The sequence below is a fragment of the Halichoerus grypus genome, chromosome 4, assembly GCF_964656455.1.
Source record: "Halichoerus grypus chromosome 4, mHalGry1.hap1.1, whole genome shotgun sequence".
NCBI lineage: Eukaryota > Metazoa > Chordata > Mammalia > Carnivora > Phocidae > Halichoerus > Halichoerus grypus.
This window is the reverse complement of record NC_135715.1, coordinates 136315937-136343201: the sequence shown is the minus strand read 5'-3', so window position 1 is coordinate 136343201 and position 27265 is coordinate 136315937. Positions and strand designations below refer to the sequence as shown.

Here is a 27265-nt window from a genome sequence, read left to right as displayed (position 1 = left end):
GTGATGGCTTTTTTGTTTGTTTGAGAGGTAGGGACAGAGGGAGAAGGAGAGAGAGAATCTTAAGCAGGCTTGGGGCCCAGTGTCACAACCCTGAGATCATGACCTGAGCCGAAATCAAGAGTCCAATGCCTAACTGACTGATGCCCCGGTAATGGCTATTTTTTTTTTTTTTAAGGAATATTTTAAGAGATGATTGCAAACCATGTAATTTGGAAGAGAGTTTTCTTGCAGCATGAAATGAGATTGGATTAGTAATAAAATCAATATAGAGCTATTTTTTGCATTTTTTTTTTTTTAAGATTTTATTTATTTGACAGAGAGCATGAGCACAAGCAGGGGGAGCAGCAGGGAGAGGGAGAAGCAGGCTCCCCGCTGAGCAGGGAGCCGGACATGGGGCTCAGTCCCAGGACCCTGGGATCATGACCTGAGCCGAAGGCAGACATTTAACCATCTGAGCGACCCAGGTGCCCCTATTTTTTTGTATTCTTGATAAGTAATATATATATATATATATATATATGTGAATATGGAAGAAGATATGTTTATTGGGTAGGTGGCATGAAAAAGAATAGGGTTTGCCAGGTGAGGTTAAAAAAAATCGTATGTAACTTGTTTGCTGTTTTTGTATATTCCCTCCCCCCCTTTTACTAGACTGAAGAAAAAAGATTTTTTTTGGAAGATTTATTTATTTGAGAGTGAGAACACAAATGGAGGAGGGGCAAAGGAAGAGAATCTCAAGCAGGGTCCCCGCTGGGCACTGGGCGTGGAGCCCCATGGGGGCTTGATCTCACCCCCCAAGAGATAATGACCAAAGCTGAAATCACAAGTTGGATGCTTAACCGATTGAGTCACCTGGGTGCCCAGAAAAAGATTTTTTTTAAGTGTAATTTTGTCCTCAACTACTTAGACTAGGAAAGTGTTTGCTTATGCCAGGGATAGAATATTTAGATGATTAGGTGGTAAGGAGGTACATTTCTGTAGGATCCAGTTTATGTTATGGTCTGTTTTGAATGAAGAACAATGTTATATCTCCCAGTTTAATTAATGTTACTCATAATATGTTATTTCAATTCATCTTCAGTTGTATCCAAAACTTGAATCTACTTTTAGGATGAATGTTTTGGTACTATTAAGATTTGAATAGTGAGAGTTGTGACAGCTGCTTGTAACAGATCACTTTGTTATTTCTTACCAGTCAAGGATTATTGGGAACTGTCGTCCTTTTTAGTATTTTAACCTGGGGAAGTGGTGGAGAACAACTTTATCTTTGTTTTTTTTAAACTTTAGAGTAACTTTAAAGTAGTCTTTTCTTATCTGAAGGAGAGAGGAAAACTAGTCTCTCAAACTTACAGGGTGGGGAGGGAGGAGCCTTAGGAAGGAACACTGTCTGCGGTAATATATTGATGTGTTCCTTTATAGTTATTCTGAATTTCTTGTATGTGACATTGAAGATTTTATCTGTGAGGTTCCTAAAATGAAGTCCCCCATGGTGGGAAGCAACAAGGGAGATTTTTCCAGATTTTTTTTATTGTGGTAAAAAGCACATAACATTAAATTTACCATCTTGACATACTTAAGTGTACAGTTCTGTAGTGTTAAGTCTACTCACACTGTTCTGCAACAGATGTCTAGAACTTTTCATCTTACAAAACTGAAACTCTGTATCCATTCTCCCCTTCCTACTCCCTAGCCCTTAGCAACCACCTTTCTACTTTGTTTCTGTGATTTTGACTACTTTAGATGCTTCGTATTAGAAGAATCATACATTAGTTCTTTTGTGAATGGCTTATTTCACTTAGCATCTAATGTTCTCAAGGTTCATCATGTTGTATAGCATGTAACAGGATTTCCCTCTTTTTTAAGGCTGCACAATATTCCCATTGTATGTATACCCAACATTTTCTTTATCCTCCCCAGATTTTAAGTCACATTAATTTGATTTGATCATACTACAGTTAAAGTTACATATTCATATGTTAGGGGGCTACCTTAAGCTCCTGTTCCTGGGAACTAACCCTGGTAGGGAACTGGTTTTTAGCAATACTTGCAGTATGTTTTGCATAATTCTTTGTCTTATATCCTGGCTCTATCCATTTTCAATTATGTGCTTTCTTACTACTTCAAACTACTAACCTTGTTTTCTTATGTAGAAAGTAGGGGAATATATATTAAGTGCTTACAGTGGTGTCTGACAAGTAAATCTTAAGTGCTAGTTATTATCATCATCATCTGATAGAACACTGCTCCCTTAACAGAGACTTACCTAGTAACTTCAGATGAAATAAAGTGAAGTTTTAGTGTGTTAATTGTAAGTCGCATGGCCTTTTTCTTATATATTTGTGGTGTGGCTATAACTGAGGTCTTCTATAAGGCATATTAGAAAATCAGTTATTTCTAATTGTGTTTACATCTGTGTGTGTATATCCTGTAAAAAGCTGTTATTATTTAGATTTTCTAGGATGAATAATCCTATTGTATAATCTCCTAATTAGGTAGAAAAGCTTTGAAGATAATTTGGAAAACTGCTATAAAAAAATAGAAGGGAGGCTTTAAAAAAAGATAGTTGAGATGAAATTAAAGATTAATTTTAAATAGGGGGAAGGGAGCAGTCATAGAAGAATAACAGTCCAGATCTGGGGAGATAGGGTTTGTGGGAAAGAGATTTGCTTCATGTACATATATTTTGTTTATAATAGGTAAAGGAATAAAATTCGGTTTTTATAACTATCCCCTAAAATGTTAACTTCTTTTGATTAAGTTAACGAAGTTGTATTTATAAGAATCCATGTCTGTAGTTGAAAACTCTCTCCTTGAAAGAAAAATTGGAAAAAAAAGACTTGGTAGCTCTGATATGTCCTTAGGAATGTGAATTGTTATGAATGTGAAAATCTAATTAAAAATAATACATGAGATCTTGTAGGATTATCCTATAATTCTGTTTAGGTGATTTTTTTAAGGCCGGTGAAACTGATTAAAGGGAAAATGTAAAATTTTAGAATCAAATGAAGTAATTTCATCAGGGCTTAAAAAATTGAAGGCAGAGAATATGAAAGCCTTTGATAAGACCAACAAAATCCTAATGATATGCTGTTGATAAAGGAGAATATCTCATTTTATCAACAGTACTGTAATTCATATTTAGTGTTAGTTATTTAAATTAAATATGCATATTCCAGACTTGATAAACCAGTTAAGAATGTATCTTAAATATTCTCTTAGCTCTATTGATAAATAATTAGCCAGATAGTCTTAGGAGGAAGCATTTAGCATTTTCTGGTAATATTTTTAATAGAAATCTAGGCATGCCCTGAGTTATTAATGCTTAACTAATATTGATTATACAGATTACCGTTGGTACCTTCATTAATTCCATGTCAGCTATGTTTGTGTTACATATGCTAAGCCTGCTCACTCTCTCACTTTTTATATGCTTTTAGCACGCCTGCTGCATATTGCTGTTTATATAAGCTTGAATTAAATGGATTTATATTTTCTGGTTTGAACTGAATAACCTTCAGAGCAGACTTTAATATCCATGTAAAGAAACCATGGATTGACTAGAAAAGAAAATGAAGGTATCACTGAACGACAAGAAAGTGGCAGAGTAGTCCCTTTCTGCTATTGATAACATTGAATCTTGCCCTAAATATTTTGTTGTGACATACTACCTAATGTTGAGCTATCGTAATTAACAATAAAATTAAAATTGTTTATCTTTTATATGTATTTGTGTTTTACGATATTTTATAATCAATTAGAGTGTATATGCTTAATTAATATTTATGGGTTCCCTATTCACAGCTTTACTAATAGTGCCGTACAGTCAGAAAGATTTGGAGACCGCTGGCTGGCTTTATCTTCCTAATACACAAAAGCAGCCAAACTCTTTAAAGTCAACAGTGCTATATAGTGGTGGCTATAGGAAGTTAGTTTCATCTAATCCCTCACCACACTCCTGTACCCCAGGAGATTTTGCTTCTGTCACATTCTTTCTCCTTTTTTTGGTATTTCTGAACTTAAAGTGTATTAATAACATGTTCAGCTGTATCATTCTCTCAGTTTTGTGTTTGTCCATAGGCTACACAAGAAAATTAGTCTGTGTAACCATATCGCATATGTGTGTGTCTATGTCGTGTGTATTTCATCATTTAAAGTCCCTGTTTTCTCTCTTTTCCTTCAAGTCTTGCCCAGATACATAGGTAATTTTTTTCATTTCTGTATCCCTATGTTTTATTAGGGTAGGCCTTGAAAACAACCATAATCATGAGATAGTACTGTCATATACCAGGCCAGATGAAAAGGAAATTTAAACATTTTGAGGTAGAGAGTAAATACAATTTTAAAAAAATAGTACTGTTTATAAAGTTCTTAAGTGTGTATGCAAATCTATTTGCATTGCTTAAATTTTTTGGCATTTAAACTTGTTTTTCCTTATGTACCCAAAATCATGTTTAAATAAGCATATTCATTTTTTATATTGCTAGTGTATATTATACGTGTATTGCTACTAGACATGTTAAATCTGCCTTTGTTGGCTAGCTTAGGAATTTCAGTGACATTTTTATAATGCTTGCTTTCCCAGCATAACTCTTGGGAAGTGTATATACTTGTTTCCAATTCATCTTCCCATTCTTTTGAATCTACTCTAGGCAGGGCTGCGTCCTAACTTCTTTACTGCAACAGCATTTGTCAAGATCACCTGTGATTACCACATTTTTATATCCAAACGTCATTTCTTAGTCTTCATTTTACTTATCAAGCATTGACACCTCTGATTCTGTTCTTGAAATGATTGCTTCACTTGCTTTCTGAGTACTAGTTTCCTTCTGTCTCACCGGCTGGTTCTTTTTAATCTCTTCTACTTGTTAACTTTGAAGTGGCCCAGAGTTTCCTCCTATCTGTACTCTATTCCAGGTCACTCTCAATAACCAACTGTATATGTTGATGATGTCCAGATTTATAACTGCAGGCCATACTTTTGCCTGAACTCCAGACCCACCAACTGCCTGAGTAGCATCATCACTTGGTTTTTTCTTCGGCACCTCAAAACTTTTGTATCCAGTAATGGGTCCTTGATTGGCACCCCTCTCCCACAATCTTTTCTACTTCTGGTCTACCCTATCTCAGTTAATGGCACAAGAAAAAACCCTTAGAATTGTCTTTAACTCCTTTCTTGTTCTCACACCTCACAAAAAACCCTGTTATTAAGCCTGTTAGCAATGTCTTTGACTCTACCTACAAAATACTTACTGACTCTGACCAATTCTTACTGTTGCCTCATTAACACCTTAGTTTTAGGCCACTATCATTTTTTGCTTTGGTAATTATATAGTAGCTTCCTAATTTAATTAGTCTCCCTACTTCTGCCTTCGCCTCCCAGCAGTCTCTTTAGTGCAGTAGCTAGAGTGATCTTGAATTTATTTTAATAAAAATGTAATTTAAGTTATATCACCCCTCTACTCTTAATCCCTTGGTGGCTTCCCTCACTCTGAATGAAATGTAAAGTCCTTATAATGGCCTGTGAGATAATATACAATGTGTAACTCATATATATTCTTATCTCCCCCATTATTTTTACCTTTGTGATCTTATCACTTACTATACTTTATTCATAGTCATTTCATTCTAGCCACACAAGCCTCCTTGCTTTTCCCTGAATACACCAAGCATACATCCAACTTGCTTTTCCTTCTGCCGGGAATACTTTCCTCCACCATACTTGATCTTTTGCCTCTAGGCAGTTTTCTCTGACCACTCTAAAATAGCCAGTACCTCACTCCTTTTACTTACTGCCTCTCTTTACCATTTTTTCCATAACTCTTTATCACCTAAAATACTGTGGATGTATTTATTTGTTCTGTCTTCTTCCAACTAAAAAGGAAGCTTGATAAAGGTATGAACTTCATTCTTTTTAACTGTTTTATCCTTAGAACCTACAACTGTGACTGGCACATTGTTGTCATTCACATACTTACTGAGTGAATAACATTATATTCTAAACATCAGTTTATGGACTTATTTTTTGGAGCACACTCATCTTAAGGATTTTGTTTTGTTTTAAATTCCTATGTTGGGGGAAGGTGTTACAATTGATTATATAGGAACTAGAGATGAAACCACAACAAAAGAAGTTGACCGACACAGAATTCCTAAGTAATCTCCTATAGATTACTGAAAAAAAATTATTTAGAATAATACTTATATCGAAGTATAATTGAATATAAGTATATTGAGTGTAAGTATATTGAATATACATTCAGAAATATGTAAAATCATGTGTATAATTTGATGAATTTCCATAAAATGAACACCTAGGAAAAATTACCACCCAGATCAAGAGAATAAGATATTACCAACAACCCAGCAATCTCCCTATACCCAGTCATTACCCCTCTTAAAGGTAGGCAGTCACCATACAGTAGTTTTACTGGTGGTTTTGAGCTTTATATAAATGGAATTTCGAGAGAGTGAAAGCACGTGCGCGTGAGCCTTTTGTTTAAAATTATGTTTGTGACATTTGTTTCTGTTGCATATAGGTTGTTAATTTTCATAACATGTTTCATTGTATGAATGAATATATCATGATTTATTTTCCATTCCAATACTAGTGGATATTGGAATTGTTTCATTTTAGGGTGAATTTTTTTACTTTTGGTGTCATGTGTATGCATTTCTGTTGGAATAAAATTGCTTGAGATATAGGGTATACATAGGATTAGTTTTAGAAGATATGGTTATAAGATTTTCCAAAGTTATACCAATTTACACACCCACCAGTAGTGTGGGAGAGTTTCAGTTCCACTACTTTGCCAGCAGTTGGCCTGGTCTGTTTTGAATTTTAGCCGTCTAGGTGGTATGTAGGATATCTCATTGTGATACTAATTTTTATTTTCCTGATACCTAATAATAATGTGTACCCTTTCATACTTGCATGGGCCATTTTAATGGATTATTATTTCCCCTTTTTCTGAGCTTTATAAATCGTAGATTTCTAAGAATAAGTAGGCACCACATGTAGGACATTAATAAATAGAGAGCACAGTAAAAAATATTTTCCTAACATCTACACTAAGATATTGAGGAAGATGTAACCTTGACCACCTAGTACTGGAGACTTATTTTTAAGGTGTCTGTAATTAAAATGGTATGCAGTTGGCAAAGGGGAATTGTTTCAGATTTATTGGATTAATTATTATTATCATTAAGATTCTAAAATACCCCAGATTGTGTATGAGCAAGTGAAGTGATTAAAACTTGGTGTAACACTTGTTGGGAAATTAATCTATTATTTTTAGTGAGCACTTTGTGGTCCTGTCCCCATGAAATGACTCTTAATCTTATAAAAAATCTCTTTATGTATTATTTGCAGATAGAAGGAGCATAGAAAAGTAGAGGGCAAAGTCTTTCCAGGTAGATTATTACCTATATTGGAAGTTCCTCCTTAGGGAAAGTTTGTTCATTTAGTTAGATTGTATTTTCTGAGCACCCTGGAGTGAAGCATTTATTATCTAAAGGGATGTATGAGCCAATAAATCTAACTACCATAAGTATATATAAAGGAGATGATATTTGAACTAGCCTTGAAGAATAAATGGAGGTTAGATGAAAAAGGAAAGAACTAGGAAACAGTCTAGGCAAAACGCACACACAAGAGAGTGTCATTGACAAAGGGCATATATTTTGAAAATGATGAGAATTTTAGTGTTTTTAATACTGAAGTTGGAAGAGCAGGTTGGGGCCAGATTAAGAACATTCTTGAATACCAAGTTAATGAGTTTGGTCTTTATACTGTAGAAAATAGAGAATTAGTGTAAGTATGGTTATCAGGAAAGTGATGCCATTAGATTCTTACTTAGGAAGAAAATTCTGGAAGCTGTGGAGAAGATGGATTGACAAAAGAGGGAGATGAGAGGCTGGGAATGGACTGACAGGAGTCACCTAGAGTTGATAGTTTGAGCAATTAGGTGGCTTATGATGCTGTAAAACTAAGAGGGATGTAAGGAGAAAGTTTGGTAGGTGGACCAGATGTGTTCAATTTATATGTTAGGTTTTATGTCCTGTGTTGTGAATATTCATGTCCATGACACATTGTTTAAACGTATTTTGTAGGTTCCAGTAACAGAATTAGCAATAGGAGCAGGAATGTGCTATAATACCCTCATCCCCTCAGTCAAGTTGCCCTCTCTTATCAGTTGCTTTTTTTGTTCTCTTTATGTCTGTAAAACTTTTCTTCTGTCTCTCTAGACTCCTTTATCCATTCTTGATATTAGTATTTTGTCCTCCTTTTTACTTGCTGTCTTGTCACAATAATGTAAGACAAGCAGCTTTAAAAACATCTGATAAAATTCCTCATTTTGTGGACTTCAAACTTATCCAACTTTGCATATATGTTATCCATATATTAATGTGTTTTATTTAACTGATAAAGCTAGTACTGTGCAATGTTTTTGCAAGTTACTTAGGTATTTTGTCATAGTGATGCAGATGGACATCTGATTATAAAGGAACAGAGGTCAGTACTCATTTATGTTGTGTATTTGGAGGAATTTTATACATAGTTTAATTCTTCATCCTTTCACTGAGGAGAGAGAAACCAATTTTCCCTTAATTTCCAGTCGTCGAATTCTCTCTGGGTCTGGAGTCTAGCACAGTTCATGGCACATAGTAGCTAATTATTTACTGGACGAATGAATATGCTTGTATTTTTTCTTACTTCATGTAATAGAGGAAATTGTAGCTAAATCATTAGCTAAACCTGTAAGTGCTGTGGCTTATCATCCCTTCCTCACATTTTAGGGATTTCAATCCTGTATTTTCAACCTGTCTGTAATGAATCTTTCTCATAAGCATTTAAACATGTTCAGGTTTTTCCTGTCTTTAAAAACAAAACATTCCTCCCCTTAACTCTCCTCTTTGGTCCCATTAAACTACTGCCATGTTTTTGTCTCTCAAACCAGACTTCTTGAAAAACTTACCTGTACTTTATATTAAACACTTTCTCACTTCTTACCCATGTTCTTAGTTTAGTTTCTTCATTTATCTGCAAGATTTGATGTTGACTACTTCCTTTCTTTCTTGAAATACATTCTTTGCTTTCTTTGATGTAGCACATTTTTCTGGATACTAATTTCCTTTGCAGGTTCCTCCTCTTCTGCCGGTTCCTTAAATGTTTGTATTCCTCATAGGCTACTTTTTTTCTCATTCTATTTATAGTTGTGGAGTGATCTCACCTACTTCTTTGGATGGACTTCATCACTGTATATATGCTGAGAATTTTTCTTTTTTTTTTTTAAGATTTATATATTTATTTTAAGAGAGCAAGTGTGCACAAGTCGGGGGAGGAGCAGAAGAAGAGGGGGAGAGAGAATCTCAAGCAGACTCCCCGCTGAGCATGGAGCCTGATGCAGGACTCAGTCTCACAACTCTGAGATCATGACCTGAGCCAAAACCAAGAGTTAGATGCTCAACCGACTGAGCCACTCAACATCCCTATACTGATAATTTCTGTATCTGTAGCACTTGCCTCTTTTTTTTTAAGCTCCAGAGCTGTAGGTCCAACTTCTTTACTTGTATGTCTCATGAACAGTTCAGACTCCATGGTCTTGAACCTTGAACTCATTAATTGTCCTTCTTTACCTCTATTTGGACCTTCTCCAGTATTCCAGTCTTAGTGAATGGTACAACTATCTACCCTGTTGCCCAGGCCAGACTCCCCTTTCTTCCTACTTTTCTGCCTGATTCTTAGTTGTAGTTATTCTGATAAACTAGTTTTAAACTGTTTGAGGCATTTTTCTTGATTGTTGGCTATATATTCTAGTTTTTATTAGTTTAAATTCAGGAGTTACTAGGCACATTTGATTTTTTAAGGCTATTTTTGTCCCAGTTATTAGTGACTGATCTAGATCTAAAAAAAAAAAAAAAAAGATTTTTAGTTTACATAAGTTGAAGTAAAAATCTACAAGAATTTGTTTTACCAAAGATGGTTATATTCAGTATTTGTTCTAAATCCTGTATTGTTTCTTTAAAAAAGTTTTCTGAGATGAAAAAACATCTTAGTTTCACATAGAAAATGATATCGTATCATTATCAGTATAAATAAAGATGATTGGCTCTGCTGAGAAAATGGCATAACTTGCTGCCATGTCCACTCTTCCTTACCATTGCATCCTCATTCTGTTTCCCAGTCTGGTTTGTAATAAAACTCCTTGAAAAAAGAAACTGTCTCATAGTTCTGTACCCTTTTCCACCATGATGTTATGGCTATTGTAGATATTTTAGTAATGATTGACTTAATTTAAAGCTTAAATTTGTGAGTAACAGATTCAAGTGAATGACCCCTTCTTTTGCATTCACATAGTACCTATAGATAGGGATGATTAATTGATACAGGTTATGAAAAAGAGGTTTAAGGCATTAGAATTTGTTCTAATCTGAATTGATTGTTGGATTTATTGACTAGTTGAACAATATATAATTGAAGTTTCAGAATTGATGATTCAGCTTGCTCAAAAAAATTGTTTTTCTTAAAAAAAGCAAGCTCTCATGCCGGCTTTATTCCCTTTTTTGGCTGAATTCTTTGATATTTAGAATAAAATAGAAATAGTTTTAAAAGAATAAGTCACAATAAGGACCAATGGTTATGTTCCACAAACATGAGTTTTGACTTTTACATAGTATTCACTTTACCTTAGAGAGGCTCAGATCTCATGCTTTTTGGGCCAGTGGGCTGCTTCTCATCTGTATTTGCTTTTTTCTTTAGATATTAGGATCAAGGAAGAAGAACCTGATCCTGAAGAGTGGCAGCTCAGTGGCGATTCTACATTGAATACCAATGATCTAACACACTTAAGAGTACAGGTGGTAGATGAAGAAGGGGACCAACAACATCAAGAAGGAAAAAGACTTCGGAGGGTAGCTTGCACCTGTCCCAACTGTAAAGAAGGTGGTGGGAGGTATGCACACATGAAACATACTCTTTTTTTTTTTTTTTTTTTTAGGCTGCTAATATCATCACCCTAATTTTTGAAATACTGCATGCTGTATCACTTAATTATGGGAACTTATTCATTACATGATCATTTTGTGTGTATGTCTGTATGAGTGTGGCAGAAAAAGAGAACAAAATATATAAGATAGAATTTTCAGATCTAAACGCCTTTTTTAAAATTAAAGTTACTTCATTTGCCTTAAAAAAAAAAAATGTAGCAGATGCCATTTAATAGGCCCATACCAGAAATTAGCCTATTTGCAAACCAGCAATGAGATTTGCCTAAATAAGATAAAGTTGATTTTTAGCTTGAGAATAGCAGTTATATAAAAATAAGTTCAGAAATAGTTGATAAGCATAAACATTTTCTAAACATTTTCTATTTTCAACAGAAATGAATAATAAGCCTAATGATGGAATTTTTTTAAAAAGTGGAACTGTAGTATTTCAGTTTAGTGCTTTAAAAAAATAAATGTTAAGACAGAATAACATGACAGGAAAAACTAAAAACAGATTACTGATTATATTAAATGTGGATGATTAAGAACTTGAAACTCAGATCATATTTAAAAAACGAAATCCAGCCTTATGTTGATTATAAGGAACATCTCAAACTGGCACAGGAGTGTTGAAGATAAAGGGATGGAAATAGATATATTAGGGAAATGTTAACAAGAAAACTTGGATAGCAATGTTACTGTTAAGCAATGAAGGATTAGGGTGAATATCATCAAATGGATAAATAGGGGTAGGTTTCTTAATAATGCGAAGTTTTCACCATAACTTTGAAATACATAGAGCAAAAACTGATAGAACACTGTAAAGACATAGAGATCAAATCCCCAGTCCTAGTGAAAAGCCTTAGCACATCTCTCCCAGAAACACTGTTTAAATTTAGATGAAACATACTATTAATTCAGTTAATGAACTTCATCTATTAGAAATAGCCTTTCTAGCTGCCTTTGAGTTGGTGCTATTAGTTGATTTGCACATTGGCCAGTCCATTTGCAGTGATGGTAATAATGACTAATAACTGCTAACATTGAGAGTTTTAGACCGTTTTAGACCGTCTCATAAGTGAGGCACAGAGAGGTTGAATGACTTTTAAGAGCAACACGCAAGTGAGATTTGGACTCAGTGTCTGCCTCCAGAGCCTTAACCACTGTACTGTACTTACTGCCTCACAAGTGGATTTGCTTCTGCATCTGATCCTTAGGTATTTGTATTTACTGGTAATTATTCTAATTGTTTGAAATATTTATTCTTTGAAATGTTTTGGTCAATTTAAATAAGTAAATGTGGAATTTTGGTTAGGCAATAACTTTTCTGAAACTTACTCTCATTTTTAAAATCACTTTCAGATACATTGTTCATGAAAGTCAAATCTAATTGAGGGTCCAAAAAAAAAAAAAAAATCTAATTGAGGGTCAAGACTGGCCTATGTTTTACTTGTCATTTTCTTGAAAATCCTTTAGATTTGTTTTCATTAAACTAAAACATGCACATAAAAATTCAGAAACACAGAATAATGTTAAAAGAATACCAAACTTATCCCCTATCAAGATAACCATTATAACATTTTTTTATATATCCTTCCACATTTTACATATCTTTTAAAGTGGAATCATCTTATTCTTACTGTTTTGCCTGTCTGTGCTCTTATTTTGAAAAATTTTGTGACCATATTTCCAAGTCTGTATAGAGTCTACATCAATTTTTTAATGGCTGTTCTGTTATTGTATGGATGCATAAGAATATCTTTTTTGAGAGTTTATTATTGTCATTCCAATCCTTACACATACATTTTTACACATTTACCTGATTACTTCATCAGTGTAAGTTGGCAGAAATGAAATTGTTGGATCAAAGGGAATTGTCTGCTTTTCTATCTGTATCAAGTTATACTCCTACCAGTGTTGTATGAGAGTATCTGCTTTCCCACACACTTGCCAACACTGGATTTCACATTTTTTAATACCTTTTAAAATCTGACAGATAAAAAATAATTCCTCATTATTGTTTCATTTAGTATATTTTTTGTTACGTTGTGAGATTCATTTTTTGGTATGTTATTTTACCATTTTAAAATTTCTGTTGTGAATTATTTGTCTTTTGTGAATCTTTTAACAGTTTGTGTGTTTAACTGTCATATATGCAGATGTTTTTTTCCTGATTTTACATCGTCTTTCAACTTTGTCAGTGGTTTGCATAATGCATTGTTAACACAAGTAAAAGAAGAGTTCTATCACTTAATTTATGCACAAAATTTTTAGTTGGTCGGTCTTTATGAAATACCTTATAAGGAGACTTAACTTTAAATTTTTTCTAGAACTTTTGTGAATTTTTTTTTTTAAACTTATAAGCAATCAAAATTGAAGTTCTTAAGAAAAAACTGTATTGTTTCTTAGAGCTAATTTGAACAAACTTCAACTAACATACATGATAGGCACAATTGTGTCATTGACAGTTGCTGCATCTAATTAATAGAAGCATAGCATATAGTAAATCCAGAACATTCCAAAGTATTCTGCAAAGGTGAAATAGGGAGTACTTTAAAAATTTTAGAATATTGGCCTTTTTTCCTTAGCCATATTCTTTACACACACACATACACACACACGTGTACATGTGTATGTATGTATAAAGTGACAGCTTTAGAGAACAAAATTTTGTTTACCTTCTTGAGCAAGGTGTAAAATATAATTATTTTATATTTATAAAAAATATAAAATATAATTAAATATTTAAAATTGTATTCATCTGGGCATTTAACCAATATTTATTAAGCAGAACCAGCCTTCAGAAACTTTTTACTCTAGTGGGAGAGACAAATAATTTTAATAAAGTAAATTCTAAAGGCATTATTGTTATGTGGGTTTTGTGTGGATTAAACATTGATCCATATTTTAAAAATTTTCTTCTCTGTCAGCATTTCAGTTGGTGTCTCATTTCTCCCATCCCAAGCAAAAGAAAGCACTTGATATACTTAACTTTTAATTCCCATACTGAGAATTAACTTTATTTATTCTGTGTCACTCTGTCTTGGCATTGTTAAGTTATTGAGAACAAGTTTAGGCAATCAGGAATAGAAACTTAAAATTGTTTTTTCTAGGTTGTATGATAAGTATTAGTGGTCTGATTATGTAAATCAAGAAGAAAACTTATGGCCAAATCTTTTATTACCTTTTTATTTGTTGAGAAAGTCAGTTCTCTTCCTTCATATCACATGCCATAAATCCATATCTAGCATATATAGATACTATCTTGAATAAAATTTCCTTTTTAAATAGAAACTTGGACCCGGGTATTGGGCTTTTCCCTTACATTACATATATTTGTGTGCATCCCTGTCCCCATTTTTTTTTTTCTTAGATGCCTATCCCATTTTCAAAGAGTATTTCTTGTTTTCTTAAATTCAGTTGAAAATATCTTTCCCGGGCGTTTTGGTTCTTTGAGAACCCAGATTCATTACTGTAATTTATTACAATCTTGTGCTTTGTTAGTGCTCTCAAGCTAAATTTTGCTAAGTTAGTAAAATAGCACTTTTGAGTTTATAAAAGCACATCAATTCACTCGAGTGGTATGCTTAGCATAGAGGCAAGAAGTCATGAGTACAAGAGTGAACTGAATTGGGTTCTCTGTGAAATTGCTATGGTGAACACAATATGTAAAATTGGTTTGTACACCAATAATCACAAACATTGCTCTTTTTCTTAGGGCTGTTTAAGAATAAAATAAATTTTAAAAGCTAAATTAAATGGAAATATTGGCTTTGGTTAATACTTTGGCATTGCAGGTGAGCCAGAAAAACCTGTTTCACTCAACTCAGCTCTTGGAAAAGAGTTGTAGAAATTGGGGGTGGACTGGAGCAGAAATTAGAATTGTGTTAGATTATGACGTCCTTGCCCTTAAGACAACAGCATGACTCCTCCTTGTCTTTACTTATGCTATTCCTCTGCCTGGAATGCCTTCCCTCCTTTCTATCTAAATCCTACCCACCTCTTCCACGAAGCCTTCTCTAACTACTGGAGCCCACATTGATGTCTCCCTGTTCAGAACACCTATGGCATCTAACAGCCAGCACTGCACCGTTTAGCACTGTTTGTCCTATGGCAATTTCACATGCTACTGAGTGTGAGTACATTAAAATATAAATGTGGGGAAATATGCATTTTTCCAGTAAAATTTGAAAAGCGATAGGTATTATATATAAAGGAGGATTTGCAGGCTTATGGAAAGTTCACAGGCTATACCTAGACTGTGAGATTGTGGGAGGAGGGGAAGTCGGGGTTCTTAAATGTACCTTTTTTAAAATCTCAGAAACATTGCAAAGTTTATATGATTTTGACAGTGAGTCTAAAATGTCATGTTTTTTGTGAACTCATTTATTTTTATTCAGTAACTAGCCTATTTTTTTTTTTTGAGCTTGAGTAATAACATTTTCTATAGTGTTTAATATTTATTTGAATATCAGTTCTGGAATCAAAAAAGTTTTCTTCTTGCTTAGGCCAAAATACTTGTGTTCATTCATCTAATAAGCACATATCCCCCAAACCTTGTTCTTGGTATCAAATACTAAAATGTAACAAACGTCAAATTTTGCGCTATGGAGAACTGTATTTTTATTATATCACTGATGTATATAACTTGGGATATCTTTGCATGGTTAATATGAAGGGAATTTTAATTGTAAAGATAATTTTGATTTATATTTATTTCATATAGTGCTAAGGGAGCTGAGACAATAGCTTTGTCTAGATTTTTTCCTTTGATTTTTCTCCAAGTCAGTGTATACTCAGGGTGTGGCTATACAAATATATGAATAAATACGCTTAAGTCATGTTAAAGTCTGCTTAAGGTGCCTATCTTTTTTTTAATTGTACCTGTAATTAGTTTTGCAGTCATTTCTTGGTTTTAATTTAATTTTTAAATTAGCCGACATCATGACTTTGAATAGAGCATTTAGTTTCTTATACAACTAACATAATGTGGATTGGGCCTATGCATCAAATTTGTGAATGGTTCTGACAGAATAATAAAAAGCTTTATTTATACATTCTTTATGAAATGTCCTTTTAAATTATGTAATTCTTGAGCATATTTACATTTGGACAGCAATCATATTAATTCTGAAGTAAAATTAATATGTAATACTTATATGTTTAAGACCTACAAATTCTTATTTAAATTGATTTTAAGTGGTCTTGGTTTCTGATTGACCTCATGGTGATAATGTCTTCTATTTGCAATTCAACACGGGAATATATGATATAAGTGGTAATGTTTATTTGAATATTTTCATATAAGTATATATTATTCTTTGTGTGTTTTTTAGAGGTACCAATCTTGGGAAAAAGAAGCAACACATTTGTCATATACCAGGATGTGGTAAAGTCTATGGGAAGACCTCACATCTGAGAGCTCATCTGCGTTGGCATTCTGGGGAACGCCCTTTTGTTTGTAACTGGATGTTCTGTGGTAAAAGATTTACTCGAAGTGATGAATTACAGAGGCACAGAAGAACACATACAGGTTACTAATATTTACTTTTACCAGACAAAAATGAATTACAGGGCAACATACTACCTTGAAGTTTTTTTTTTTTTTTAAAGCATACTTTACTGATCTGTATCTTTTAAAATATGACCAGTTAATCCATTTTTTATCTTCAGCAATACCAATGTAAAAACAATAATTCCGGGCCCCTGGGTGGCTCAGTCACTAAGCGTCTGCCTTTGGCTCAGGTCATGATCCCAGGGTTCTGGGATCAAGCCCCACGTTGTGCTCCCTCCTCAGAGGGGATCCTCCTTCACCTTCTTCCTCTGCCTGCCGCTTCCTCTGCTTGTGCTCTCTCTCTCTCTCTGTCTCTGTCAAATAAATAAATAAAATCTTGAAAAAGTAAAAGAAACAGTAATTCCAAATAAGCCAATATGGCTTACCTTGTAAAATAACATTTTATTTTATTTGGGCTGCTTTTTACCCCCTTTTTTAGTTAGCTTTTTTTGTTTTGCTTTAACATCATTGAATGTCTTAAGCCACACTTAACGCTTTTCTTGTTTATTATGTTAACATTTTAACATAATAAACATTTTATTTATTTATTTCTTTTAGAGAGTATGGAGGGGAGGGGCAGAGGGAGATGGAGAGAGCATCTTAAGCAGACTCTTCGCCGAGCGCGGAGCCAGATGCGGGGTGATCTCATGACCTGAGCTGAACCCAAGAGTTGGCCACTTAACTGGCTGTACCACCCAGGCGCCCCCTATGTTAACATTTTAAATTAGTTGTCTGCTTTTACTCTTGACCTTTCTTACTCTTCTTCCTCAATACTACAATAAAGAGTAATTCCTTTTTTTCTGATAAATTCAAGCATTTCACCTTTTCTCGTTTTAATATCTATGAGGTAAGCAAAAAACATTGCATTGAGGATTAACCAAGATGTTATTGATGGAAAGACTCTTTGATTTAATTGTTTTTACACCGTATTGTGTGGTTATGTGAAAAGAGCCTAGGAATGACACAAATTAAATCCTAACTTAATATATCTTAGAGATAGTTTTCTCTTGCTACCATATAATGGTCAAGGTATTCATCAGTCTATGCTCAACACTGAAGAATTGAAAAATCTATATTTACAGTCACTAGAGAGCTTGGAAGGAAGAAGCGTGGTGAAATGAAAGACCGTGTTGGTTTTTGAAGTCTCCTAGATCTGGATTCAAATCCAGGTTCTCTGTTAGATTAGGCAAATAAGCTGTCTCTGACTCTGCTTTCACACCTCCTACGTTCTCTTTAAATATACAAAATAACCTGTGAAGTATGTAGTAGTATATATATTACATGTTCTACTTGTTTTATTTTCTGTCTCACTTGTTCGGTAGGTAGATGAGCTTATTATTAAACTGTTTGAAACTGCAGCAGTGTAGGAGAGTAGATAAAGTATGCTCACAGGCAGAGATCATTACTGCTTGGGATAGTAAGGGATTATTGGGCAGTGGGCTGGGATAGTAGACTTTAAGATGGCCTGATGACAGAAGTTTCATCTGTGGAATTTGATCAGCAGGATATAAAAAGGAAAAAAAAATCTGATCAAATGAATGTGGGAAACACTTGGTTAAACAGGGTCACCACAAGTACCTTCAGGGCAGCACCTCTTAGGACCTTTAATTGAACGTTAGCAAGACTGTATGTCTGAGTGGGGAGATGTAGTATGTGTAGCATTTCCCAACTTCCTCCGATGTGCCATTTTCCATGGAGCATCTTTCAGGATTAATTCCAAGAGAAACGCTGGGAAATACTTTCCCAGAAGAATAGAACAGTATGCGAATAGAAGAGGTGAGAGACCATTTGCCGTGAGTGAAGATGAGATTCTATATAGCACATTTCTGTTAATAAGTAGGATTGAGCCACAAAGACGTCCTTTTAAGTTAGGCAGTAGAGAATTTAAACTAGTTAGTTATCCGCAAGTTACGCTTGTATTCCCATACCACTTAGTATAATGATGGAATTTTACAGTGTAATACAATTTGGTATTTCAAGAAGATTTGTCTGGCATTGATTTATTGGATTGGAGAGGAAATGACTTAAGGTGTCATCAGAGCATAGATCAGGCATGAAGCCTGGTGAAGACCTACTTAGGGTGGAGGTGCTGGAACGAGATGGTAAGAATTTTGAAGGAAATTAATTAAGAAAATACAAGATTTGTTTATTGATTGATTTCTCTCTGGATTCCCTTTAGATTGGCCTTTTGCTTTATCTTCCAGTAACTCTCTTACATAGTAGGTCTCCAACATTAAATAGACTTTCAGCCTGTCTTTTGTATTTAAAAAACGTATTTCATTCATGCTGGGAAATAAATTTAGGCATCAGGGTCTTAAATTAACTTTAATATCATGATATATCAGGCTTGCTCTTGACTGTTCCAGCTAAAATCAAGTCATCTAGCCATCTCCATTATTCCTGGGATTACTCAGTCTTAATGGACCTCAAGCTTGTGTTTTTGCTTTAATCTCGAAGTACTCTGCATAGTTACTTGAATTCACATTTAAGAGTTGAAGGTTTAGTTATCATGGATATGACATGTTAATAATATCTTAAATAACAGTATACTCTTTTAAGAAGTCATTTTTTAGCTGTATGGTATCTTTCTTGTAACAGATGTTTCAAAACTATTGGCATAGTTGAAAGATTAAAGTCTCATCTGAGTATCAGTCTGTAATATTTGAAGATCGCTTCTCATCGAAAAGTAAAGATGACAGATTTATTTTGAGGGAAAATACTCTAAGAGAGAAATCTTGCAAGGGCAGCTCATGATACTAACACAGTTTTAATTGAACTCTGCTTCCTGTCCCTGTCAGTTAGGTTGGCTTTCTTTCTCAGCAAATGATCAGTCTATTAATGTTGAATTTAAAAAATTGAGTAACAATTTTTTTTTTAACAGGTGAGAAGAAATTTGTTTGTCCAGAATGTTCAAAACGCTTTATGAGAAGTGACCACCTTGCCAAACATATTAAAACACATCAGAATAAAAAAGGTATTCACTCTAGCAGTACAGTGCTGGCATCTGTGGAAGCTGCACGAGATGATACTTTGATTACTGCAGGAGGAACAACACTTATCCTTGCAAATATTCAACAAGGTTCTGTTTCAGGGATAGGAACTGTTAATACTTCCACCACCAGCAATCAAGATATCCTTACCAACACTGAAATACCTTTACAGCTTGTCACAGTTTCTGGAAATGAGACAATGGAGTAAATATTACACAAATACTTATTCATTGTGGTTATTTTTATACAGTAGTGAGAAGAATATTGTTCCTAAGTTCTTAGATATCTTTTTATTGATGTGCAAAAATTTTTGGATTGACAGTAACTTGGTTATACATGACACTGAAATGCCTTACTTTGTATGATATTCCATAGTATATTAAAAATGGTAAAATTGCATGGGTTTTGTAGGTACTTTTGGAATCTAGAAGAAATGAAATTTTACCAAGTTATATAAAGAGAAAATTGAATTTAACAATGCGAATGGTAGTCTAACCAAATGCATCAATCCTGTGTGGTTTAGTGTAAAAATGAGAACATGTTGGTATTTATCTATTGTAAGATAAAAAAAAGTTGGTGGGTGAAAGAAATCATGTTATGATAAAAAAATTTTTGTAATTTTCTTGATGACTGGAATTTTTATTATGCATAACTGACAAATCAAGTTTCCAAGCAAATGTTACATAGTGTAGGCTTTACTTAGCTTATCAATTTGTCATTTTGAAGCTAATTATTTTAATTAGGTTAACTATGTACAATATTTTAAGCATTACTCTTGTAAGATTTTGAAAACTACATTTTAACATGGAACTCTAGGGATAGTCACCTTTTAAATCCTGTTGAAAAGCCATGTTTAAGATTTAATTTGCCAAAATAATGTCTTGTTAATATTCTTTCAATAACGAAGTTGGGCAATATAACCAATGTTTAAAAAAAAAAGTTTAAAATGTATAGGTTGAGGCATTTGGGTGGTAAGAAAATGTTACAGTGAATTATCCCTTTTCTTGAATATTGGAGGACCAAAAAAATAAGGTGTATTGCGTCTTAGCAGTGATTTTTTTATCCAATCTTGTTTCCAAAAACCATATGTCTGCCAGGGCCTTAAAAGCCATCATGTAAATTACCAGTAAAGTATAACATATGCAAACATAACAAAATCACTTCCATAGTGACGATACTCCAACCATATGGATATTAGTCATAGAAAACTAGAGGTTTATGATATTTTTTTAAGTCTTTTTTTTTTTTTTTTGTCTAGGTAGTCAGTCTGCACTTAAATATCAACCATTTTCCTTTTTTTGCTTCTTCCCTTTAAATTTATATGTATCCAGTACATTTAATTGAGAAATGTATGTTTTTTTATTATGCTGTATTTTCTTTTTATTTTTTAATTATTGTTTATATTTTCAATTATTAAAAAAATGTACAAAATAAAGTTTCATTGCTGGTCTTGTAAGAGCTATACAATTTTCCTAAATGTATACCTATAACTGCAGCAGTTCACCTATTTCAGAAATTTGGAATTCTGTTCATTTGTTATTCTTAAGACCACCTCAAATTTAAAGGCTACCTTATTGTACGTTTAAAGTGTATTATAACAGTGTGGTAGTTAATAAAACACTATTTTTTTTCTTTTGAGTTTGTTGTATTCCTATGCATTTAAAATATTTGCAGTGGTATGGGGTAAGAAAAATCTGTGGTTTATTTTCTTCATCTTATCCTTTTGTTCACAGATTCTTGATTTCAGACACTAAAATTATTGTGAGCAGATATATTTACTTGGAAGAGTAGGGGCACTAACAGATTACTAATTTTTCACCTGAGAATGAACTAATTATTAAATAAAACTTGAAAAAATCTTTTAACTCTTAAGTCCACATTGATTCATGTTAATTGCAATAATGTCATTTTGCAAACCTTGTTTCCCTTGTTAAAGCAGTGCAGAATATTTTGATTTATTAAAAACTTGAATTTACATGAAGATTCTTGAAAATGGTAACATGTTTTGGTAAACCATGGCAAGAGTTATTTGAAAGTTATGTTTCGGGTTTATGTATGTCTAACGTTTAATAAAAACAGAGTAAGAGGAAGGGAGAAGTTAACAGTGACTTTATTTTAGATATTTTAAAACTAAAAGTCCAATTACTTTCCACATGTGTACAGTGGGGGTAAAGATTAAGATTTCCATTGTCTCTTTTCCGGGCCCAATCTGACACTGTCAGTAATATCTTTGAATGCATAGGACAACTCTAGATACACATAAAAACACAGGCAGAGTTTTCCTAAATATGAGACTTAAGCTTGTGATGTGCAATGGGAAGTATTACTTGAATTATAGAAATTAATGGAATGTACAATTATTTTGAAGTTAACAAGGATTAGAATTTGAATCTTTAAACTCCTTCAGATAATTTTTAGAATTTTTTTCACTATTGAGGATGTGTGAAGAGGATTATGTGAGAGGGTTGCTCACTTGAGCAAAATACCCATTAAGTCAGGAGATTAAAAATCTTTTTAGAGTGTGATAGTAGAGATGTTTTAAAATAATATTGAAATTCTACAGTAAGTTTATAGAGTGTTGTTTTTTTTTAATATTTTATTTATTTGACAGAGTCAGAGCGAGAGGGGGAACACAAGCAGGGGGAGTGGGAGAGGGAGAAGCAGGCTTCCCGAGGAGCAGGGAGCCCCGATGTGGGGCTCGATCCCAGGCCCCTGGGATTATGACCTGAGCCGAAGGCAGATGCTTAACAACTGAGCCACCCAGGCGCCCCTAGAGTGTTTTTGATCCATGAGTTTCCAAGCATATTTTATCAGTTCTTAGAGCATGAATACAATGAAGAAAGTAAGTAGTCCTGAAAATTATTTAAATAAGTTTTTGGATTTTAAAGAGTGCCCACTAGGAATATGTCAGTGAGCTTTGAATCTCTGCCTAACCAAAAAATGAGTATTCAACCTCAGCCTGGGTGATTTCAAATATTTCTATTTTTGTATTTAAAAATGCTGAATATATTGATTTTTTTCTAGTTACAGAATCTTAGTATTGAGTATATTAATGCAAGTATACTCTTTAATAGGTGTTTCATCAATTGCTTAATTTTCATGAAGGCTAGAGTGTATATTCAGTGTATTTACATGCAAATAATTCCTGTTGATCAGAACATACTCATCTAGTTAGCTAGATGTCTATACTCTGTATACCTTAATTTAAAGAAAATATCACTTAAGAAAATTTTATTTTCTTTATCTTGAGACTTAATGACTTTGAGAGGTAATTCAATTAACCAAAAAGCACATAAAGCTTTAAAGGAATACACCTATTGCAAAAAGTCGGGTGCCCTGTAAGTGACTAGGCAAAATAGTGAAAATGCTTAAGATATTTCAAAGTAGTGAAAATGCTTCTTAAATAGTAATAATACATGTATGCGTAAGTTGAAGGCATGTCAAACATACTTCATAGAAAATAGTGCTTAGCCATTACTGTTCATCAGAAAATGCTGGGAACATTTAAAAACATCCACAGGTCTTGGTGCTTTCTTGGACTACTACCTCGACATTTCTGGGAATGGAGAATATATGTGTGTGTTGTCATCACTCCTTAAGTGGCTCTGATAAACACTCCTGGATTAGAATCACTTAAAAAGAGCAAGCATCTTAGTATCTTAATAGTTCAAATCCTAATACTACTCTCATGATCCCAAAGTTCTTGTTTTATTAAAAATCTTGTATTCAATATTGTTTGAACTTTGTGATTATTACTACTAATAACATTTGGTTTTAAGATATGTAAGTTGATGTGTTGGTTGTGCTACCCTATCAGACAATTTGGTTTTTAGTTTTAATTAAGTTGGTAAGCATTGCTTTCAATGTAAAAACTATTTGTTTCACTAAATAGTATGTTTAAAACTTTTTTGTCATAAATGAGTAGGAAGTCTTTTTGTTGTCTGATAATGAGCACAAAACAAATTGGTTGATATCTTGGGAACAAGATTTGGTATTTTAGTGAAATAACCTCCTCGTGTTGGAGACACAAAGATACTGATTTGGTCCTTTGGACAGATTTGTATATAATCAAATACATTGTGGTAAATACATACTAGCGGCAGATGCAAAGTGCTGTAGAAATGTAGAGGAGGGAAAATACTGCATGGAAAAATCTGGGAAAAGTCAGGCAGAGGAAATGTCATCAGCAAAGGTACAGTGTGGTTTGTTACGCATGATAGGGGAAGTTGTGAGAGTTGGAGGAGGGTGGTCAAATTGCAGAGTTCAGAATTTAATCTTTACCAGTGATTGCTAAACTTTTCGGAATCGTAGTTCTTAGAAAAATGCACATTAGCTCTCATTCAAATCCAGGTTGTTGAAACACTGCATGGGGATGTTTGAGCTAAAGTCTGAACCTTGGAATACTTAGGGAACTGGGGGAGAAAGAGGAGTCATCAAGGAGGCTGTCAGAAACCATAGAAAGTGTCACGATGGTGATGAACATTAAACAGTGGAGAGGTTAAGTTGGATGAAAGGCAAGAAAAGGCTCTTGGTTTTGGCAATAAGGAGTTGCCTGCTGATCTTTGTAAGCAGTTGAGAGTATTTGGGTGAAAGACTGGTTGAGAGCATAGGAGAAAGAAGAGGCTTTGGGGACAACAAGTATAGCATATTCTGTTAAATTTGGTGGTAAAGAGCAGAAGGGCAGATGCTGAGTCAGGAAAGAAAATTGTTCAAGTTTCTCATAATAGTGGTACATTTTTATACTGATAAATATTAAGAGTAAAAATTTAAGTGACCTCTAAGCTGGAGTTGAAATTTTTAAAGAGCTGCATATGCTGTCATGTATTCTTACCATTTCGTCAGTTTTTAAATTTAAATGCAGTTTTTTGATGTTAAATGCAGTTTTAAATGCAGTTTTTTGGTATATTTAAATGCAGTTTTTTGGTGTTAAAAATGCTGAATGGGAGGTCTCCGTTTCCTTCAGCCTTTCCCCACTCCCCAGTTTTTAAGTCCCTTGCTTCTCTTCTGAATCCATATTAAGCTGCATACTTGATGTGTGAAAACATACTTGATGTTCTTAAAACCCAATTTTTATCATCCATAAAAAAGGGATAACTAACGGTGGTATCCCTCATAGGATTGTTGTGAGGATTAAAATGTAAGCATTTAACATAGTGTCTCTAGCTTATAGCAGCAACTCATTTTTTTCTCCCTCCACATCTGTTACTAACTCTGAAGACTTCATTTTTCTGCAGTAAGGGGGCCAGTGTTTGGGGGTTTCCATTGTTTGACTATGGTTTGTGCATTGATTTCCTCCTTCAGAAAGAGGGCGTTTTTTAAATGAAAAAAAAAGTGAAAACTATAGAATCTAAATGGTTGGTGGACAGTATGTCAAGTGACTGCCCCATCAGAAAGGGTGGAAATAAGAAGCAAAGAACGAAGCACAGAGAAGTGTCGTCTTAAGGAAATTACACCCTAATGTAGAATTCTGTCCCTATTTTAACATTCCTAAGAACTAGCCAAAGAATCTTTGGTTCATTTTGATTGAATTTAGCAGTCAGTGGTTCCAACCTTAAGAAATGCAGCTTATTTCTCCCAAGAAAAGTCTAAGCCTCCAATAGACAACAGAAATACAGGAAATGTTACAGTAGATAACTTTTAGGATGTCTGCCCAACTTTTGTGTCATTTTCTGAGGATTACTTCTGCCACTTTCAGAGAGGAGCTATTCAGAGGATTGGACAAGGGGTGGACGTTTGAGCCAAATAGGTGATTTCTTCTGAGAATTTGGAATTGGAAAACCAATGTCCTGGGAAGCTGCATTTGGAACATGGATGTGAAGCAGAAAGAGGATCAAGCAAAGATGAGAGACCGTACAACTTTAGAAGAAAAAGATGATGAAAACAGCTGCCTTGATTGCTGATAACTGCACTTTTTTCCCCAATGTTTTGTGCCTGTCTGCATTGCTGCTCCTGGGTTCCATAAGTTACCCTTAAAACCTTACAGAGAGACTCCCCCCACACTTCCACCTTTAGTTCTCAAGGTTAGGAGACTGTTACTCGCTACCAAATGCCCAACTAAAACATCTGCGATAAAATTCCTTCTTGCATAAAATACAGTGGTCTGAAATAGTTGATGACTTGATCCTGTAAAAATACCACAAAAAGTCATCGTAGTGCCAGATGAGTCAGGTTTCGATGAGGGAGAACAGTATAGAGCCTGAGTGAGTCAGAAAGGGTGAGCCTTGAAGGGCCAGTCAAATGTACCCAAGGGAACTGATTAAAAGGCCTGAAAGTCTACCTGCAGTCTGAGGACTCTTCTTATGAAAGGGCTGTGTATCTGGGGTTAAGGAATTCTGGTTTTCTTGCCAACGCCAGCTTTATTGTTAATGTCTCACACCATATGTTCTTCCTTTTATATTTTCATTGTACAAATTCAGGTTCGGTTTAGGCCTCACTTTTAATTGTGTATACCCAGTTACCGAGTCTTCCTTACACCCTGATCCCTTAAAAATCTTGAGTTAGTTGCCTCTTTCCCATTTTTACTCTTGGTAAATTTCTGTGGCTTTTTCATCTTGAATCATTTAATAAAGGTGAAACTTTTCACATTGTAACACAGTGCACAGATTTTGGACTTAGACATTCCTGGGTTTATGTCCTGGCTCTGCTGCTTACTAGCTGTGTGACCTCGGACTCTTATCATTCCACGCCCAGCCTCAGCTTTCTAATCTGTAAAATAATAGTAGTAGTATCGTCACAAGGGTGATGGAGGAGATGAAGTAAGTTAATGCATGTAAACCACTGTTCACAGTGCCTGACACATAGCTAAGTATTAAGTAAATGTAAGCCTTGGAGGAATCAATCAATACTCTTCCTACACTTGGAAATAATTATCCGCGTCTTGTATTAATGTGTTTATCCACTTTGATCTAGTTAGTTGTCTGTCAGCAAACATTAACAAGATTGCTATTATTTGTATTGTGCCTTTTTATTATGAAGCATTTCAAACAGAGAGAAAAAAATACGGAAAACCATATAAATGAATACCCGTGTATCCACCATCCAGCTTTTACAGTCTTAATATTTTACACACATTTGCTTGTTTCTTTTAAAAAAGTTATAGTTACAGTGAAATCCATACAGCCCTTTCTCATTCTATTTCCTTCCCTTTACCCACAGAGGTAACTGCTGCTCTCAGTTTTTATGTTAATCAGAATGATACCATGAATGGTTTTATATGCTTATATATATGCATACATAGGACTATCTTCATGTTTTTGAAACTTTATATAAATGGTATATCATACTGTAGATTAACCTTATGAGACTTGTTTTTTCACTCATGTTGAGATGTATCCATGTGAACACCTGTTTCTCTAAAGTATTCATTTAAAATTCATTGAATAAGTTCGTTGAATAAGTGTATCACAGTTTCTCCATTTTCTTGTTGATGCACGTTTCGGTTATTTAAGATTTTTCATTATAAACAATGCTGCATGAAATACTTGGCACATTTCCTTGTGCACTTGTGTGTTTGAGGTATGTATCATGAACTTCAATTACTGGCCAATTGAATGTTCTTACCTTCAAGTTTATCAGGATCGCCAAGCTGATCTGCACAGTGTACATACCAAATTAAGTCCTACCGGCAGTGTATAGGAGTGCACATTTTCCCATACCCTCTCTAACCATTGGCCTTGGCAGATATTTTTTCCAATGAAAAACAATGCAATTTTATTTTGAAATTTGACAAAATGAT

General features: G+C 34.1%; 1 protein-coding gene across 1 annotated transcript in view; it reads left to right on the top strand.

Moving 5' to 3' along the window:
- Window positions 1–21168, top strand: part of SP3 (Sp3 transcription factor) — a 55463-nt gene extending 34295 nt beyond the window's left edge. The window contains exons 5-7 of the mRNA XM_078071006.1: window positions 10760–10952; window positions 16323–16519; window positions 19422–21168. Coding sequence (XP_077927132.1) covers window positions 10760–10952; window positions 16323–16519; window positions 19422–19738 — 707 coding nt within the window. The 3' untranslated portion in view covers window positions 19739–21168. The remainder of the gene's footprint in view (window positions 1–10759; window positions 10953–16322; window positions 16520–19421) is intronic.
- Window positions 21169–27265: the final 6097 nt, after the last annotated feature.